The sequence below is a fragment of the Anomaloglossus baeobatrachus genome, chromosome 11 (genome assembly GCF_048569485.1).
Source record: "Anomaloglossus baeobatrachus isolate aAnoBae1 chromosome 11, aAnoBae1.hap1, whole genome shotgun sequence".
NCBI classification, from domain to species: Eukaryota; Metazoa; Chordata; class Amphibia; order Anura; family Aromobatidae; genus Anomaloglossus; species Anomaloglossus baeobatrachus.
Window position 1 is genome coordinate 19,869,686 of NC_134363.1, and position 20,201 is coordinate 19,889,886.

The 20,201-nt window shown below is 41.6% G+C and overlaps 2 protein-coding genes across 3 annotated transcripts in view; both read right to left on the minus strand.

Moving 5' to 3' along the window:
• The window catches only part of LOC142255990 (B-cell receptor CD22-like), a 28,456-nt gene extending 25,421 nt beyond the window's left edge, over positions 1 to 3,035 (minus strand). For both annotated transcript variants that reach the window (XM_075327460.1, XM_075327462.1), the window contains exon 1: positions 2,965 to 3,035. The gene's annotated coding sequence lies outside the window, so the exon portion shown is untranslated. The remainder of the gene's footprint in view (positions 1 to 2,964) is intronic.
• A 6,823-nt stretch (positions 3,036 to 9,858) lies between these two features.
• Positions 9,859 to 19,928, minus strand: LOC142255719 (B-cell receptor CD22-like). The gene is made up of 6 exons (XM_075327177.1): positions 19,672 to 19,928; positions 17,051 to 17,293; positions 14,981 to 15,062; positions 11,970 to 12,000; positions 10,781 to 10,843; positions 9,859 to 9,933 (listed from the first exon to the last, which is right to left on the minus strand). Exons 1-6 carry the CDS (start codon positions 19,901 to 19,903, stop codon positions 9,859 to 9,861), a joined length of 726 nt encoding a protein of 241 aa, XP_075183292.1. The 5' UTR covers positions 19,904 to 19,928.
• Between the last annotated feature and the right edge of the window lie 273 nt (positions 19,929 to 20,201).

Genomic DNA, 20,201 nt, shown 5'->3' on the forward strand with positions numbered 1-20,201 from the left:
AGATTTCTTTTGAAGCTGCTCTGCAAGTTTTGAACCAAGCCCCCTTGAAAAGACCCACAATAATCAACGTTAAATAAAATGTGCAGCTAGCAGGCACAGTTTAATCCGTAATCCACCTGCGCCTGTTAACCCCTTAGATAGCGCTGTAAAAATGTGACGATGCAATTTAAATGGCCAAGGAGGGGAATGTGCTTTTCCCCTTTGCCATCAGAGGCCCTGCGACGCGATCACAGGAAGTCGATGGTTGCCATAGTAGCGACTGGTCATCTGATGACTCCTGATGTATTTTCTGTTAGAGCCAACAGAGCACCAGCTCTAACAGAAACAAAGCATTTCTGCTGATCAGAGCTGTGTAGCTCTGATCAACAGAAAAAAAACAGCGATCAGACTGCTGATCCTTATAGTCCCCACGCTTGGAATTTTTTTTGCCATTTTCCAGTACATAATATGGTAAAACTCATGATTTCATTTAAAAGTACAACTCGTCCTGCACAAAAAACAAGCCCTCATATTGCCAGATTGACTGAAAAATAAAAAAGGTACGGCTCCCGGGATAAGGGGAGCAATAAAACAAAAACGAAAAATGGAAAATCGCCTGGTCATGAAGGGGTTAAAAATAAAATAAAAAAAAAATATATATATATATATATATATATATATATATATATATATAAATGTAATACTCATCAAATATAAATTAACAGCAAAAGTGGCCAAATGAACAGAAATTCTCTATTGAATCTATTTTCCATAGAGCAATAAAATACTTTTCCTTCTTCTCCTCCACGTGCAGACTTAGGCTATGTTCGCACGTTGCGTTTTTTACCGCGTTTCTGCAGCGTTTTTGGCAGCAGCGTGTTTGGGCAAAAATGCATGCATTTTTGATTTCCAGCAAAGTCTATGGGAAAAGCAGAAATCCTGTCTGCACTTTGCTTTTTGTTCAGCAGCGTTTAATTTGCATATTTGTGGTCAAAAACCATGCTGAAAAAGAAGCAGCATGTCAGTTGTTTTTGCCATTTCTGCAGCGTTTCCTTAACATTGGAGTCAATGAGAAATGTCAAAAAGCAACCAAAATCACAATTCCTGCGTTTTTCATGCTTTTTACCTGCTTTTCAACTGCGTTTTTGGCTCCAAAAACGCATGCTTTTCTGGCATAAAATTAATGGGTTCTAATGTTCCTTTACACACACACAATAACCGAAAATTTAAATGCTAAAAAATAATAAACTTTAGCTATTTTTCTGTTAAAATGTGCATAACCGCTATTATTACATTTAAATTGATAATTTCCCATTTAATTTTATTAAAAGTTAATTTTATAATTTTTTTCTCTTTTTTCAATCTTTTTGACTATTTCAACTTTATTTCTCAGTGTCTTGATCTCAAAAACGCATCTGCAGAAACGCAGGTGAAAACGCAGGTAAAAAGCGCTAAAAACGCACTAAAAACGCGGTAAAAACGCATGCGTTTTTAGCGCTAAAAAATTATCAAAAGCCATTTGGTCAAAAACCAAGGGAAGGAAAACGTGCAGAATAAACTGCAGGTACACTGACGCAACGTGCGAACATAGCCTTAACGTGTAATGGGAAAAGTTCCCTTTCGATAAGGAAAAAAGCAGAATTTTTTCTAGACTTATGAGACTCTCAGATACAGAATAACAATACCAAGCTTTAAAACATAGCTACATGGAGGACTAATAGAGGATATGGTAACAGAGGAATCCTTTATTCTTTCAATTTTACTTCCAAATAGTATTTTACAATAGTTAGAAACTATTTAAGAAACTGTCTAAGGCCATGTGCGCACTAGAAAGTGACTTTTCTTAAGGAAAATCCGGACCCTCTTTAAGAATCCCGCACCCGCAACAAAATCCTTATGCGGTTTTACTGCAGTTTGGTGCGTTTTTGGTGCTGATTTGCCGCGGTTTCCCTTTTCTTTTTTTTTCGGAAAAGAAATGACATGCTCATTAATTCCGCAGCGGAAAATCCATGGGTAAATCCGCAGGTATAAAAAAAACGCAGTGTGCGCACAGCATTTTTTAAAATCCATAGGTTTTGCTTGGGAATGACTGCAGCAATGTTAGACACATTTTTTGTAGCAAATCCGCGGCAAAATCCGCAACGTGCGCACATAGCCTAAACACTTGGGCTTGATAATGAATTTGGAGCAGAGGAGTGTCACAATGTAACTGTAGGATAAACAGGGATAGGGGCTCTTATGCTGTCTCTCATGCTAGGGTCCCTTAGGCTATCCTGAACCTTAGGGATACTCCTGATGGTGGACATGCCTGAGTCCTATTCCTGGCTATGCTTCTGTAGATATAGATAAGAACGGGTTTCAATGCCGTGCTATAACCAAGAAGTGATGTTGATTAAATATTCTCTTTATTCATGTGCAGGTCAAGTTAACACAAAAAATTAGCCTTCAGGAAGCCCCAGATCACAAAAAATGAAAATGTTATGGTTCTAAAAAAATGGTGACAAAAGCAAATATTCGATTGTTCATTTTCAAATTTTTTATTTTTTTTTCCCTATTTAAATATAACAACTATTCGTGTTTGGTATCTGCATACTCAAACTTACCTGGCAAATCATATTGTCAGGTCAACTTATTAAATAAGGTGAGTAAAAAAAATAAAAAATATGAAATTACACTTTTTTTTAACAATTTCAACCACTTGGAATTTTCTCTCCATTTTCCAGCACACTATGTGGTAGAATGTGTCATTCAAAAGTTCAACTTTTCCCGCAAAAGACAAGAATTCAATTTTTCGTTTTGCACAATACGTCCAATTTCGTCAAAATGCCACAAATATTGAATATGAGGAGCGCACAGCAATATACAAATGCTATAGGATATTACACGTTTCTAGTTACGGTTAACCATAAAACACATCAATCTCTACCCGTAGATCTCGTTAATGTCAAACCAATTGATTTATGGCTACAATTAATCACTACTTACATGTTGAGTCTCTTAGTGCGATGCGGGACACAATTCTGTTGCCTGCCGCCTGCATTTGCAGAGGTGACTTGGTTATTTCGCAAACTATAAAAGTTCCTCTATTGTAAAAAATTTCACAACTGTTTCTTATTTAACACTAGAGAAGTTGTGCTTTCTTAAAGAAAAAGTGACCATTTGAGGAAGGGCGCTGCCTATTTTGCCTTTCCTTGTTTCTTTGTGGAAAAGTTGACTGAGCTCCTCCCATCAGTTCGAGGTTGTTTTTAATGGGCGCTGCATCCTATCTGCTCTTTAAATTTGTTGGGTTTTGGTCCTGGAAAAACATGCCTAGAATATATTAGTTGGGTCATATCAAAATAATCTCACCTTGTTCCTGTTGGGGTCACACAAAATGGCCAATTTGTGAGCTAAATATGTCCATTTTTAAGCATATTTTACAGTACCTTACAAAAGTATGTGTGTCGCCCCAAGACTATGGGTTACTCGGTCCCGGGCGATGTATTGCTGGGTAGATGTCACTGGGTTGCTGTTGCCCGCTTCCGTGACCCTGGGGTCGCGGGGGATATTTACAGGGGAGATTAAATAAAACTTTTTTGTCATGACACCACTTGCGGGTTGTGGCTATTTAGTGGAGCTGCCGCTGCACAGTTCTCACTAAAGGGGCTGATGTTGGTGGCAGTCTGGATGTTGGGCCCTCCGGAAGTAAGGCCAGGCCCCAGGGGATTGATGATGTTGATGGGCGTGGAAAGAAGGTAGGCCACACAAGGGATTGCAGTGTAACTGGTTCCTTTACTCACAGTAATGTGGTAGCTGGTAACCCGAGGAAGGCTGGTCTTGATTGCTGGTCCCCTTAGTCCCAGTGCCGATGTTGTGATCTGGTGACTTCTTTCTCCTGCACCTGTCTCTGGTTGGTAAGTCCCCGTGGCTTGGTGTGTCTGCGGGTCCTCTCCTGGTAGTCTCTCAGCTTTAGTTCATATAACAGGTAACTTGAATCCTGTGGGGATGGTTTCTCTGGTCCGGTTCCCTGGTAATCCCATTGCTACTGTGTCCCAAACTTTACAGTCAGTGAGGTCCTGGATGGTCTCCTGACTATGCAGATTTTATGAGGTCTGCCTGTGTTGGTGGTTGGTGCTACGGTTCTGAGAGAACTCCATCATACTCTACCAGGACCCACACGCCTGGGCCCTCAGGTCACCATTACACTCCTCACTCCTGACTCTCCACAGACTCACCATCTCACTGTCTGTCTACCACTATCTACTACTGTCTGACCCCTCCCACCTGGTTGTCATCTAGTGGACTGGATCAGCTCCACCCCTAGGTGGCCATCCATTGGGTCCAACCCTAATCTGTCACCAGTCTTTGGGAATGGGGAAAAACAAGGATTAACTGGAATGTTTTGTTGTTACTGGTACTGGTCTTCTGGGTCCCCAGGGTAGGCCCTGCATCCTGGTGAGGATGCAGTGCATTGTAGCTCCTGATGACTTCAGGGGTGCTACATATGAACAACCTTGGAATTTTTCATGTTCTGATACCTCAAAACCTGGAATACCAATATTTATTTTTTGAGAGTTTGCATCAGTTCATGTAAAGAACAAGCACAATAAGAAGAAAAGGTCTCGCTCCAAGACACTGCGCCCCATATTAATGCTAGAAAGGAGGAGGTCAGATCAGGTTATTTTCCCATGTAGCACTGGTCGTGGGTGCACGTTAAGATAAGAGTCAAAGTCTCATTATATCACCAAGGAAAGTAGAGAATCAACGGCACATACCATCTGATTTACAGAAAAACAGATTCTTTTATTGGTTCCAGAGGTGCATATAAAAGGCAAGAGGAGAGCTGGGTGCGAGACTCCTTAGGACGATGGCCGTTTCGTGCTATACAGCACTTTTACGGGTCCACTCGTAGAACCCGTTGAAGTGCTGTATAGCACGAAACGGCCGTCGTCCTAAGAAGACCCGCACCCAGCTCTCCTCTTGCCCTTTATATGCACCACTGGAACCAATAAAAGAATCTGTTTTTCTAGAAATCGGTTGGTATGTGCAATTGATTCTCTACATTCCTTGGTGATGTAGAAGAACAAGTCTAAAATTTTGAATATTTATTTTTATTGTGACAAAAACAACAAATAGGACAAAATAACTGAAAACTTCAGTGTACAAAGCTATTCACCCCCCTAAAGTCAGAACTTTATAGATTCTCCCTTTGTGGCCATTATAGCTACAAGTTGCTTTTGATAAGTCTCTATGAGTTTTCCACATCTTGTCAGTTGGATTTATGCTCATTCCTCAAGACAAAACTGCTACAGCTCCTCAAGTTAGATGTTTTCCTCTGTTGAGAAGCAATGTATTTTTTGCCAGGAACTTCAATTGACATAAAAGCTATGTTTGTCCATTACAAGGCTCTAGGTTTCTCCAAATCCCAGAGCATTATAAATGTAAGATGTAAAAAATAATAAAAATCATTATACTCATCTCACTGCTCATCTCTCCGGTTCCTCCAACTCCTCATCTTCACCCATCCGGTCCTTGTCGCAGTTGTAGAACACTGACGCTTGCACTGAAATCCGCCGTCTTCTAATACTGGAACGGGACTTAAGGGCGCTTTACACGCAGCGACATCGCTAGGGATGTCACTACCAAAAGCACCCGCCCCTGTCGTTTGTACGTCACGGGAAAATCACTGCTCGTGTCTGACAAAATTGGTAGTGCGCGTCACACGTACTTACCTTCCTAGCGACGTCACTGTGGGCGGTGAACAACCTCTTTTTTTAAGGGGGAGGTTCATGCGCTGTCACAGCGACGTCTCACAGCGGCCTGCCAATAGAAGTGGAGGGGCGGAGAGCAGCCGCATTAACAGGACGCCCACCTCGTTACCGGCAGGATGCAGGTACATTGTTGTTCGTCATTCCCAGGGTGTCACATGTAGCGATGTGTTCTGCGTCAGACGAACAACCTGCGTCCTTCAACAGCAACGATATTCGGGAAAGGAACGACGTGTCAACGATCAACGATTAGGTGAGTAATTTTGATCGTTAATGGTCATTCCTGCGTTTCACAAGCTAACAAGGCCAGATATGCGTCACGAATTCCGTGACCCCAACGGCATCTCGTTAGCGATGTCATTGCGTGTAAAGCCCGCTTGATACTGGACCGGGACTTACAGCTTAGATAGTTTCTACACACGTGAGCTCATTTTTTTAGCAAAAGCATATTAAATGAATTATTAATAAAGTTTGTTTATGTTTTCTACCGGCACCAAACAGGAGTAGTATCGACTGTTTGGAAAATCGATTTTTAATATTTTTATTATATACGAGAAATTTAGGTGATGACAGATGGTTTCTTTAGTCAGTTTTGATTCTTCTGACCTATTCCCCTATTTTCTAAAATCAATTTGGAAGGTATAAGGCTGCTTTACACCTTACAATTTCCCGTGCGATCGTATTTGCGATTGCACCTGCCCCCATCGTTTGTGCGGCACGGGCAATTTCTTGCCCGTGTCGCACAATTCTGTAACCCCCCGTCACACGTACTTACCTTCCAAACGACCTCGCTGTGGGCGGCGAACATCCACTTCCTGAAAGGGGAGGGACATTCGGCATCACAGCGACGTCACACAGCAGCCGCCCAATAGAAGCGGAGGGGCGGAGATGAGCGGGACGTAACATCGCACCCACCTCCTTCCTTCCTCATTGCCGGCGGGACGCAGGTAAGCTGTCTTCATCGTTCCCAGGGTGTCACACGGAGCAATGTGTGCTGCCGTGGGAACGCGAACAGCAGGACGAGCAATTTTTAGAAAATGAGCGACGTGTCTGGGTTGAACGAGAAGGAGAGTATTTCTGCTCGTTCATAGCTGTCACATGCTACGATATCACTAACGATGCCGGATGTGCGTCACGTTATGACGTGACCCCGCTGACATCTCGTTAGATATATCGTAGCGTGTAAAGCCCGCTTTAAGCCTCACGGTTTCTGTTCATCTCTCACTGTATGTGTTTTCTCACATCAAAAAGTAGTAACTTCCTTTTTTTTATAAAGGCTCTTTAGTAATATCCAGAAGTTCTGTTTTTAGTCTGTAGTTTTTGTCTAAGAATGTTTTTCGGACTTGTCCAATTTTGAGGTTGTTGGCTTCACCGCGCTTTGATTTATTTCTTTATCTAAGATTACAGGACAGAATATCTGGTGCTGTCACCATGTGATGGGATTGAGTTGTGGGATTATATGAGGGATTGCATCGTTCGATTCTTCTGAGAGTTCTGCCAGCATGAAAAAAAATAACAGAAGTAAATTGAGCAATGTACATTATGCTTTCTCAGTGGATTGTGGCTTTATGGCAGTCTTACAACATTGCAAGAATCTAAAGGCGGCATCACACGCGACGATTTATCGTGCGATCGCATGAGCGATCGCACCCGCCCCCGTCGTTTGTGCATCACTGGCAATTAGTTGCCCGTGGCGCACAAAGTCATTAACCCCCGTCACAGTACTTACCTCCCGGACGACCTCGCTGTGTGCGGTGAACATCCTCTTCCTGAAGGGGGAGGGATGTTCAGCGTCACAGCGACGTCACACAGCGGCCGCCCAATAGAAGCAGAGGGGCGGAGATGAGCGGGACGTAACATCCTGCCCACCTCCTTCCTTCCGCATTGCCGGTGGGACGCAGGTAAGCTGTGTTCGTTGATCCCGAGGTGTCACACGGAGCAATGTGTGCTGCCTCAGGAACGCGAACAACCGGAGCGCAGAAGGAGGAACGACTTTATGAAACTGAACGACGTGTCAACAAGCAACGATAAGGTGAGTATTTTTGCTCGTTCACAGTCGTTCGTAGCTGTCACACGCTACGATATCTCTAACGATGCCGGATGTGCGTCACGGAATCCGTGACCCCGACGACATATCGCCCGATATATCGTAGTGTGTGACGTCGCCCTAATACTGCCAAATTAAGCTTAACTGCGATGTATTTAATACAACACCATTGACTTCTACCAATATTTATAATACATTTTTTGTGCAACATCAGAAAAAAACATTGTCACACATGAGGTTTTATTTTTCTTGATTTTCAGGTTTTTATGTTTCTGTATTATTTTGTTAAGATTTCCATACAATAAGCTTTTAAAATTGTATTTGGTCTTTTGGATCCAAAGTAGTCAGCTTTAAATCAATTGAATGACCTGTGTTATGAGTGTGTCCCGTCCGAGGAAGATCTCAGGTGAGAATGAAATCAGAAATCACATTGCCTTAGTGCTCAAAGATCCACTCCTGGTATTTGTGAGAGATCTTCTTGTTTGTAATGCTGTTAGGGTTATGCACTCTTTTCTGTCTGGCTGCTGTCTGTAGCATTAATCCCAGGTGCAGCTCTTTTGCTACCACACCTCTTTGCTATATAAAGTCACATGTATTATCAGCTGACGCCAGTGATAGAATCTGGATCCTCATTTCTATGTGGTCCACTTTGGAAGGAGCCAACTTTGGAAGACGCTTTAGTTTCATGTCTTTTGCCTTTTTGTGTCTATTTTCCCAGTCTGTTTTCCTACTCTTGTGTTTCCTTATTACATACGTGAGACTAGTGCTCTAGCCAGCCTGCTCACTAGCCATGGTGAGTTTAGAACAAGCAAAAACGTAGGCACGTGATCGGCGACAGAATGAAAGAACACATATATGGCTGCCAGGGAGTGCAGGGTACAGCCTCAGCTGAGCGCAGGTGGTGATACTGCCCCCCTCTACCTAGCACCCGGGTTCTTTGTTTTATTATGGCCCCTGTGTGCCATGTGTGTTTCGGCATCTGCTGGGGGGTTTCCTGGTATCTGGAAAAATACCGTTAGCCCATTCTAACAACCTGGGAATAAGTGCTCAGTCTAAAAATAGCCCCTCTGCTATTTTTTACTCCGTGACCCGATCATCAGGAAATAAGTCACAGCAGGTGGGCATTTTCTTTGTACTGGCAAGCCTCAGAACAGTCATCTGTTTGTGCCTTTTTTGGTGCCTTAGGGTTAATCTATGACAAACCTTACAAAATCCAAGTGACGAAGGCAAAGATCATGAGTCTGGGGGGACTTACAATACTGAGTTCCGGCAGTGACCCATGCACTTCTGTGGATTGATGAAGCTCTCAGGTGTTAGTTTTGCCGTGGCCTTTCGGATACTCTTAAGGACGGTCTAGCTCAGCATATTCCACCCTTTTCCTTAGGCGAGGCCATGACTCAGGCAATTCAATTTGATTGTAGGATTTGAGAGTAGAGTGATGAGCGACAGGGGGTTCAGACATTTTTCCCAAATTGGTCCATTTCCCTAAGGCAGAACTGATGAAGGTTGGAGGTGCCATTTCTCGGACCAATATCGAAGCAATCTTGGACTCTAGTGTGGTCACACAAGACATGTTCTCAAGGACTGGTTGTTATGCCCTCAAGCAAGCAAGCTGAGAATGACTATGTCTGGGTGATTATTGAGAAGGTCACTCAGACTTCCAGGTACCTTTGTACTCCTCAGATGACATACTGTTAATGTGGAACTATTTTTTCCAGGATTGGGCATTATGTACGTCCACTTTATTTGGTTATGGGTCTGATTCAATTTTTCAAATACTTTTTAATACAAAATTTTGCTTCATACAATTGCAGCAAAATGATGGTTATCTGGGTGATAAATATTGTCTGATTTAATAGAGAGAAGTGGAAGTATATAAAGTTGTCAATTGAGTGATGATAGGAACCCTGCATTTATGAAGAGCGACCGATTTGTGCTTTATAACAGGTAACAGAGGATACAATGAGAAAACCAGGAAATTTGTAATTCCAAAAGCCGAGGCAGATACATTTTTTAGCTCATAAAAAGAAACCATTGGCCTCCATGAATATCGATGATGATTTTATTGTCATTTTCATCATTTTGTTAATGGACATTTTCATATTCGTGAATTGTTTCTACTTCAGATCCTACAGGAGCGGAGTCTGCAGGGGTCACAGGCTGTAAGATAAAAATATACAGTCAATGATACAATATAAGTATGAATATATAATGAAAAAATATAAAAAAAAATACAAAATAATGAAATTAGCAGTAGACAATATAATTATGTACACAGAAAAGACGTTCCTATTACTAATCTTGTATAAAGTCTTTGGCTTTGCTCCATCAAACTGTTTTCACCAATTGTTTGTAATGGCTCAAAATTTCTGTGCAACTTTGAGTTGTTACAAAAACCAAAAGGATATCCATTCTCCATCATCATTTTTTGAATTTCCTCACCCTAGGTGTGCCACGGTCACTTACTATATATTGGACATATTTCTTTGACCTCCGAGCACCCACTATTCCAACAGTTGAGCCAGACCGATCCTTATTGCTACATAATTTTGGGCCATTCTTCTTTGTTACACCAGGTCTGGCCATTTTTATTTTTTTTTATAAAAATGGGTGGAGCTTTACATGGAGGGGACGTGACCAAGTATTGTTAGTAAATGCAACATTATTTACTCCATGAAGATAGCATTATATATGACGAAAATATATTCTAGTCTGTGACTGGTGCACATTTCATGCAGTGGTGCCCGGCACCGGAAGATGTATCAAATTCATTGCAAGGCCTCAATAAATTTAGCACAAGTTGTGCCAATTCACCATTGATTAATAATGGAATATAAAATGCCAGTCTTGGTGAATTGGGGCCAATGTCTGTGATTTCCAAAAAATGGACTTTAAGACAGGACTGAGCCGATCAGTTGTGGAGACACAAATTACCATTTACCAAAGTAAAAAATGCTAGATCTAGGCAGAACTACATTACCAGATGTCATTATATCAATTTTGTTACCTTCAATTGATCATATGTTTCCGTAATCTCTGATCTAATCAGGTCGGTATATGTGGCATCAGCCTGCAGGGACAAAAAGTTGCAATGTTTTTTCCTTCAGTTAAAAGGACTGTCCACTATTCAGACAACCACTTCTCTTTCCCCATTTTTGGCCCCATTAAAAGAAAAGAAAAGTTTATACTCACCCCTCGCAATCACATTCCTGGGGCTTACGTAAAGTTTTTACATCATGCATGCCCCACACGCAATCACCATTGGCTTCCCTTTCTCCACCTTCAGACGTATGAGGAATCAACCGGAAGGGAGAGCGGTTGGTGTCCACTCACTTCTTGTTGATTATTCATACGTCCGAAGATGGAGAGAGGGATGCCGGTGGTGATTGAGCTTGGGGCTTGCATGATGACACAACTTCATGTCAGCCCCTGGCATAGGAGCTGAGAATACGCTTTTGGATTTTAATGGGGCCATACATGAGGAATGAGAAAGGGTTGTCCTAGTAGTGGACAACCACTTTAAGAGAAATAGTGAAATAATTGGAGAATGTTACAAACAGAAATGTCTACAGTGCTAGACTGAAAAACATATTCTTATTTTATTTTAATGGCCTTCAGCTCGATCTCGAGACATGGCAACTTGATGGATGAATGCTGTTCAGGAAGATTGATCTTGTGGAGCCTAGCTTGGTCCACCAGGGTCTTCTACACCTAGGTAGGTCCACCAGTGTCTTCTCCACCTAGACAGTCCACCAGCATCTTCTCCACCTAGATAGGTCCACCAGGGTCTTCTCCACTTCGATAGGTCCACCAGGGTCTCCTCCACCTAGATAGGTCCACCATGGTTTTCTCCACCATTATCTTGATTATGTAAAGTCATTGAATTGCAAATCTTCCTCTTTGCCTTGTCCCCTCAATTTTTCAGACCATTTTAACCTAAACTACCATTTTCAATCTTCTTTTGGGTGTTTTTGTCATTCATAGAATTTTGATCTTTACTTGATGGTCCAGGACATCTAATCTATTGGTCGTAAATAAATGTCCCTCTATGTAATACACAGCATGGCACACAATGTTATGAGCCAGTCTATACCAGTGAATCACCGTTACAAAAACTTGGCTTTCTTTGACATAATATCTATATGACTTAGGCCAACACTAAGGAATGGAGTGTCTGGTTTTTGAATGTCACTTACCTCTTTTCTCTCCCGTTTCTTGTGTTTGTAACTTTGAAAACAAAATATGAATAGTTTTCAATGCTGGTTACAATATGTTAAATATATAAGTAAAGAAAGTTATTGTATAAAGTTTTATTATTTTTGTATTTTACTTGCTTATATAGCATCATTAATCCCACAGCACTTTACAACCATTGCTATTGATATCACCATTGGGTTTGACCATCTACATTCCCTAACACTATGTCTTTGGATTAAGGGTGCAAACAAACTTTAACAGATGTTCTTGATGGTATTTGAACCTCAGCGCTGCAAAGCTAAAATTCCAACCACTGAGTGATCATTCCATCTGCCTGTTATGGCACAACTCCCTAAAAGACCTTTGGAGTGAAAATAAAAATAATGTACTCCACATTCGTCATCTGTCCCACTGCATCATCCCTACCGGGTCTTTGGGTGTCTCACTTTGGTATTTTTGTGTTTAGTCTTAACTCTTCCCCACATCCTCCAATATTTAGGCATCAACATCATGACTAGTGATGAGCGAACCCATGGGTATTCGGGTAGGCCCAACGTGCATGGGTTCAGCAAGCGAACTTGACGCCAAACTTGACCCTGAGCAACAAACCCAATACAAGTCAAAGGGGAAGAGATGCTTGTGAGTAAAAAATGGCCATAGTAAATGTTGGGGGGTTGAAAATGGAAGGTAAATGGTTGAAACAGAAGGATCGTTGAACATACCATTTTTCCCAAGCTTTCCAGAGGATCGCGCTGCAGTCAGACTCTCTTATGGGCCCACTAATTAAGATTCATCAATATTCATTGCTTCCCCCGCCCACCCTCTGTGCCAGTGTCTGTGATTGGTTGCAGACTGCTATACACGCCTCACACTCTGTGTCCACATCTGTGATTGGTTGCAGTCAGTTTGCTGTGTTGTAGTGTAAAAAATAAATAAATAATTTAAAAAAATGCTATAGGCTACCACCATATTTTGATAGCCAGTGTGGGTAAAACAACAGCTGCATGCTGCAACTTCACTAGTGAGCTTTACCATGAAGATTTGGTGCAGGAATATGGTATATAAATTTAAACATCAAAATGGCATCTCTTGGGAAAAAAGTGGTTTTCTGACAGGAGATGAAGGTCTGATTGAACTCAGTTCACCTGAGGGGAGGTGACTGAGTTCAATGAGGTCACTTGAGGTCAGTTTGATTTGGGTAAATAAATTGGACAAACAGGGGTTTTTTGTATTTTATTTCAAATATAGGATTTTTTTGGTGTTTGTGTTTATGTATTTTTACTTACAGATTAATAACAGGGGGTCTCATATATGCCTCCCATTACTAATCTAGGGCTTAGTGGCAGCCTTGAGCTGTCATTAACCCCTTTATATTACACCGAGTGCCACCGCACCTGGGCAATCGGGATGAGCAGGATAAAGTGCCTGATAAAGTACCATTAACTGCGACAATTTTTGGGGAGCTGCAGGCTGCTATTTTTAGGCTGGGGGGGGCAATAACCATGTGTCTCCTCAGCCTGAGAGTACCATGCCCCAGGCTCATGGCTGTGTATCAAAATTGGAGGGGACTGCACTTATATTTTTTATATTATTTATTTAAATCATTTTTACAAAACAGCTGCATGTGGTCACTCTTATTTTTATACACAGCCAAGAAAAGCACACGGCTGGTGGCTGCCGCCTGTAGCTTTATGCTTTATATATACTGGGTATAAATAATAAAGGGGGACCCTGTGCTGGTTTTTTAATTTAATTATTCATTTTTACACCACTATATATATGCAGACAGCGTGTATGATTTCAAGCAATCACACACATTGTCACACATTGGTCTGATTGCATCCAGTTAGAGACTCCAGGAATGACGGTGGGTAGAGGAAGCAGTGAACATGTATGAAGGTAATGATTGGAACCGGAAGTAGGGATACAGCCATGCGGGAGACTAGGTAAGTACAACACTCCTGCTTTATTTCCTATTTTCTTTCTTTCTCCTTTATTTTTTTTAATTACCCTAGTGGCCAAATCTGGATAGTTACATGGAGTACCCTCAGAACTTTGTGTCTGGGTTCAATGCATGGATACTAAGTATCTGGTATAGATACCAAATTTTACAGTCCGGGTTCGCCCATCATTATTCACGGCACAGGTTGCCTAGCAATATGGCCCCTGAGTTTGTAACTCAGAGAAGTAATGGACCAGGACGGGACAGAGAATGTGAGACAAAGAGATTGCTTCAGGTGGGATTACCAAGGCATCAGAAGTAGAGAAGCTAAGTACACATTGGCAAACTCGTTCTTTGATAGAGGAATAGAAGATTCAGAACCACAGGCTGAGGTGTGGTCAAGAAAGCGAGACTAGAAGTGAACTTGAAGAAGTAAAGAGACTTTGTGTGAAAATGCTCCATGTTGTAAAGGAAACATTCGTGAAGTTATGCTTCCTCAATCTATTGTATTTAGTTCCCATCACTTTTTAGTTTGGATCAGTCGTCTCCCTCATTGACGGTTCTAACATCTGTTCCTGCTCAACCACAAGTCATTGGTAGCATGCAGCATGCAAGAGTGTAGTGCCTATTTATACAAAGCACACACACCACTCCAAGACCCCCCTTCATGTAATGTTCTGGGGTATAAGAGATGAGTACCTCACCCATGCCATGTTACACAAGTAAGTTTATATGGAATGGGATGAAAAAACTGGCACGTTTCTGGTGAAATATGCACACTTAATCATATTATATATGATAGTATATATGCTATGATTATACACATATTGCTTCAGAAACGCGCGTTGGTTTTTTAACTGCATACCTTATGTATATACTTGTTTTAATGATTTAGGAATAAAGGATTTTCTTTTTATCTGACTCAAGTGGTTGTTCCTTTTTACTATGTGATATTTCTGTGTTGCACCGTGACCCGGCATCCATCGATCTGGTTTTCTTGGCCAAACCTTACGAAACAAGCGTGGTGAGCCTTATGTTTGTCTTGTTTTGATCAATAATATACTTTACCTCCAATAACCATACACAAGCAGAAGTAGGCAAATCATCACCATTGTTGTTAGAAGGATAATGAGTCTAGAACTCCTGGATCCTGAATATTTAGGAGAATAGATACAAAAACAATTGATTAAAATTTGAATTATAAGAGGATACACTTCAACCAAAATCAGTATTAATAATTATAAATATGGGCTTTAAGTGCTATACATACTATTTATTTTTCATTTTGTAAAATAAAACTGCAACTTCCTTGTCAACCCAAATTCAATTTTTTTTTCAACATCAAAATAAAGAAAGTTTTGTAAATTGCATTTTGTAAATGATGAGTAGAACTTAAGAAGTGTAATTATTGTTAGAACTCCTGACTTCTACTCATCTACAAAGCACAATTTACAAATATTTTTTTATCTTGGGGTTGAAAAAAAATTGGATTTGGGTTGACAAAAAGTGGAAGTTGCAGTTTCTTTTTACAAAATGAAAGATAAATAGTATATGACTGTAACTATCTATCTATCTATATATATATATATATATATATATATATATATATATATATACATATATTAGTAAAGTGTTGCCTAAAGGCCATAACAAAGTAGGTCAGACCAGGCAGTATTGTCAGAACCAGGCAACAATTAAAGCCAGTGCTATACTGGCACTAGGATGCGGAATCTAAGCATACCGTTTGTTCAGAGATTGGATGTTTTCAGAAATATGTGTAAGTAAAGTTCCAGCAATGCACTGCTATTTGATTGACAGGTGCAACAGGGGCAGGAATATGTGGGCCTGGCCTTCCTCTCCCGCTTGCCATCATAGACATTAATTCAGGTGTGTGCACAGTATCATTTATAAACAAATCCTCTCTGAGATGGCATCTAAGGCACCATCTTTGTGAACTGTCATGGTTCATGCATGGTTCTGCCGCCCTGAGCAGGTGCATGCATCCTCTCCATAGGGGTGTTATTGGGAGGGGCTTGTTCCATCCTGCCTCGTTTCGAGGGTTGGGCAGGGCCAAACCTTGGTGTGACTACCTCCAGGACACCGCCAGTAATAGCTACTGCTCTACAGCATGCTACTAGTTCCCGTGAATCTGATTTTGATCCATTCCATCTCCCACCTATCTCTTCCTGACCTGTGTGTTCCCAATACCGTTTGTCCTTACCATCCTCCTGACCCCGGTTCCGTCCTTTGTTTCCTTAGTCTTGTTTCGACCCCTTGCTTCCACCTGTTAATGGCTTGCTTTCTCCCCGCCGGTGCTGACGAGACATCTTGGTATAAGACTTTGGTTAGCTGATTATTCTTTCATGTTCACTATCCCCCTCTTGTGGGTTTTTTGCTAACTGCCTTTTGGAGCTGCCACTCCAACATGCTTCTCTACCCCCCCACAAACGGAGCGTGACATGAATACTCTGTCTTCCTGAGACGTGGTGATATAAACTCTGGGCCCGTTTTTGCCTGATCTCCTCTGAAGCGTGTTGCTTGTGTATGGTTGGCTGATTTTTGGGGTGGTCTCCCCTTCTGTTATGACTGTTCACGCTCCTGTGGTCACAGCAAGAGCAGGGTATGTGAGGGCGCATGCGCCACCCTCTCATAGCGCATGCGACGGTCTGATGCAGGAAGACAGAGTGTTGACAAAGATGGTGCCAGAGATAGTGCTATGTGCAGGCGCCGATTCTGATGCCATCTTAGTGAAGAGTTTACCGCAATATTTACAAATACTACAGCCCACACAATAGAAGTAGCATCTATGGCGGTGGCAAGGGGATGACGGCCAATCACGCAGACAGGGGCGGGAGTAGATAGAAAGACCCGACCCACATATTCCCTTTCTGTTGCACCTGTCCATCAAATAGCAGTGAATTGTTGGAACTTTACTTGCAGATATTTCTAAAATAAAGCATCCAATGTCAGAACACAAGGTATGGTTACATTCAGCATCCGAGCACCAGGATAGCACTGGCTTTACTTTATATATGAAAATCCTGCTGGTTGGTTCCCTTTAATATGCTAAAAAGACATATATTTAATAACATTCTACAGAAACGTATTTGAAGTAATTTCTGGTTCCAAATCATTTACCCTTAAGGTAGAACTCTTCAGAGGAGGAATTCCCGACCCTGTTGTGAGCGATGCATGAATATTGCCCATAGTTCTCCATGTTCTTCTTTACAGTCAGGGTCTTCCCTAATTGATTCTTTAATATTGATCCATCCCTCATCCAGGTGTAGTGAGTTACATCAGGTCGGCTGCTTAGGAAATCACAGATCAATTTTACAAATTCACCTTCATTCTTCACGGTGATATCAACACCGATAGCTGCATCTACAGAAAAAGGAAAGGTCAAATGTTCTCATCGAGGATAAAAAAACATATTTAGACATATAAAACCAAAGTGTTGGGTATTGAAGGTTCGAAAATTAAATTATTTCAAACAACTGTTTAATTCTTCAAAAATTTTCAGTTTTACCTGTCATTAGATGGTCTTTTAATTTTTGATGGACTTTATTATTTTTTAGTTTTACATTTCACTTTTTCCGATTTCGATTTTTGCATTTTTATAATTACGGAGGAGATACTCAAGAGATTGATTATCCTTCTTATTATTATTACTATTACTGTGTCAATTACTATTACCGTATTTTCAGGATTATAAAACATGGGGAAAAATGGGGGGGGGTGCCTTATAATGTGGATATGCCTTACCGGGGCGGCAGTGGTGGAGCTGGATCACAGGAGACAGGGTCGATGATACTGAGGGCTCAAAGGAGGGGGTGTCACTGCAGTGGAGATACTCAAGAGGGTCACAGGACAAAGAGTTGTCGATAACTTCAGGCCCAAGGGTATCATGGCAGTGGGCACCATTGATCCGTTGGAGTGCTCTGGGCTGCGAGATCCATTGTGCTGCCAGCGGTAGACTTCAAGAAAATGGTAGCGGAGGCCATTCTATGCACTCACAGCCACTTTATTGAAGTCCATTGCATCAGCCATTGTTAGGTCAATGGAGCCTTCAGTGCCCCGGCAGATCAATGCTGCATGTTGCCACCGTGATACCCCCAAGCCCGCAGTACCACTGACCCTCCTGATCTACGACACCCTCCTCCACTGAACCCAAAGCATTGCCGACCCTCCATCTGCTGGACTTCCTGAGACGCGAAAACCCCTCCTCCAAGGCCGCAGCATTGCCGTCCCTGCCTCCGATGAACTATTATAAGACACACTAGGATTATAAGATGGACCCCCATTTTAACATTACATTTTGTTTTCCTATTTTCCTCTTCTAAATTTGGGGTGAGTGTTATAAACTGAAAATACGGTATACATATATTTTTTAATTGTACTAGTCTCCAATTCAACATTCATGGGGGGGGGGGTTTAAGGCAATTTTTTTTTATTTCTCAATTCATCTAACAGTTTCATCAAAATTCTGGAGGGAAACTTTAATAATTTTGTAACATTTTTCTGCAACTCAAAGTTGCACATTTTCTGACTTATGACATTACTAAAGTAAAAATGGGTTAAGCTTCACTACTCTTCAAATTAATCCTAATTTATACCTCAAAAGTTGTGCAAATTATCACGCAAATATACTCCAGCCCCTAATTAATGTACTTTTATGGTTGTGGAGCACAGGAACGGAAAGATGCCTATTAAGTAATGTAGTCCATTTTACTCTGGTATTTCATTCATCAGGTTTGGTGTACAAATCTATTTTTTTTTGGGGGGGGATAAAACAGTCTCACGATCCTTTATAATGTCATACACCTATTATTCAACTGTGGACAAATTAAATATTTCTGTTTTTGCCTTCCAGTAGAGTAATGGAGCACAGCTTTTCAAAACTTTAGCAACAGTTTCAACAGTCACAAATTCAGAATTAAAGGGGGCTCTACACGCTACGACATCGCTAATGCGAACTCGTTGGGGTCACGGATTTGGTGACGCACATCCGGCCGCATTAGCGATGCCGTTGCGTGTGACACCGATGAGCGATTTTGCATCGTTGCAAAAACGTGCAAAATCGCTCATCAGTGACATGGGGGTCCATTCTTAAAAATCGTTACTGCAGCAGTAACGAGGTTGTTCCTCGTTCCTGCGGCAGCACACATCGCTCCGTGTGACACCGCAGGAACGAGGAACCTCTCCTTACCTGCCTCCCGGCCAGGCGGCCACAATGCGGAAGGAAGGAGGTGGGCGGGATGTTACGTCTCGCTCATCTCCGCCCCTCCGCTTCTATTGGGCGGCCACTCAGTGACGTCGCTGTGACGCCGCACGGACCACCCCTTTAGAAAGGAGGCGGTTCGCCAGTCACAGCGACGTCGCCGGGCAGGTAAGTATGTGTGACGGGTCTGGGCAATGTTGTGCACCACGGCAGCAATTTGCCCGTGTCGCGCAACAGATGGGGGGGGCGGGTAACCACACTAGCGATATTGGGACCGATATCGCAGTGTGTAAAGTGGCCTTAAGACTAGGCTTTCATTGTTGAATTAAAAAAATAAAACAATTAAATTCAATTTTGCTTAAAAAATATTTTTTTTCTTCTAGAAGAGAGGCACAAAGGGGACAAGAACTATGATGACTTAGAGGCAATATAGTTTCATTGGTGCACAATTTTGCTGAACAGTTTTTCTGGATGTAATGTCCTTGTGCAACAATAAACATTAACAAATATCTTGAACTATTGCTCCAGTCTGTATACATACATAGGACAGGTATATCTGTCAGGCATGATTCTCCTCGACCCACAGCACTTATTGCAGCGCAGGAATATGGCTCTGTGTCTCTGGTCACTTTCCTCACGGTGGTCTCCCGTCCTATATCTGGTAATTTGGTTTTGTTCTTCCCTTTGAACCATTCATACTTAATCCCTTTAGTGGTGGAGGAGCTGTTACATTGTAACGTCACATCACTCCCTTCCATAACTTTATCCTTCATCAGGATAATAATAGATACCTGATTTGGTGCATCTGTAAAAAATATGATATTGTTTAATAATATACCGAATAACTGACCCACAACTGTTTGCAGCAAATGACTGATTAGTCTTTGTTCCTATTAATGTCTATTCGTTACGATTTCTGATTCCATACATGAAGCAGACTTCTTTGGGTTAATAGATAAATAGCATACTAGTATAATTGGATGCACTTTCTCTTTTCATGTGCCATGAAGATGTCTTACACCAAATTTACTCACAACTCCCGGGAAGACATTTCTGCACCTCCTCAAGCTT

Coding starts and splice junctions, on each gene's coding strand:
- LOC142255719 (XM_075327177.1), bottom strand. CDS start 19,903: ATGAAGGATAAAGTTATGGAAGGGAGTGATGTGACGTTACAATGTAAC. Junction 17,294..19,671: donor GACAGATATACCTGTCCTAT/GTATGTATACAG, acceptor CTTTTTCTGTAG/ATGCAGCTATCGGTGTTGAT. Junction 12,001..14,980: donor CTTGTGTATGGTTATTGGAG/GTAAAGTATATT, acceptor TTGTTTTCAAAG/TTACAAACACAAGAAACGGG.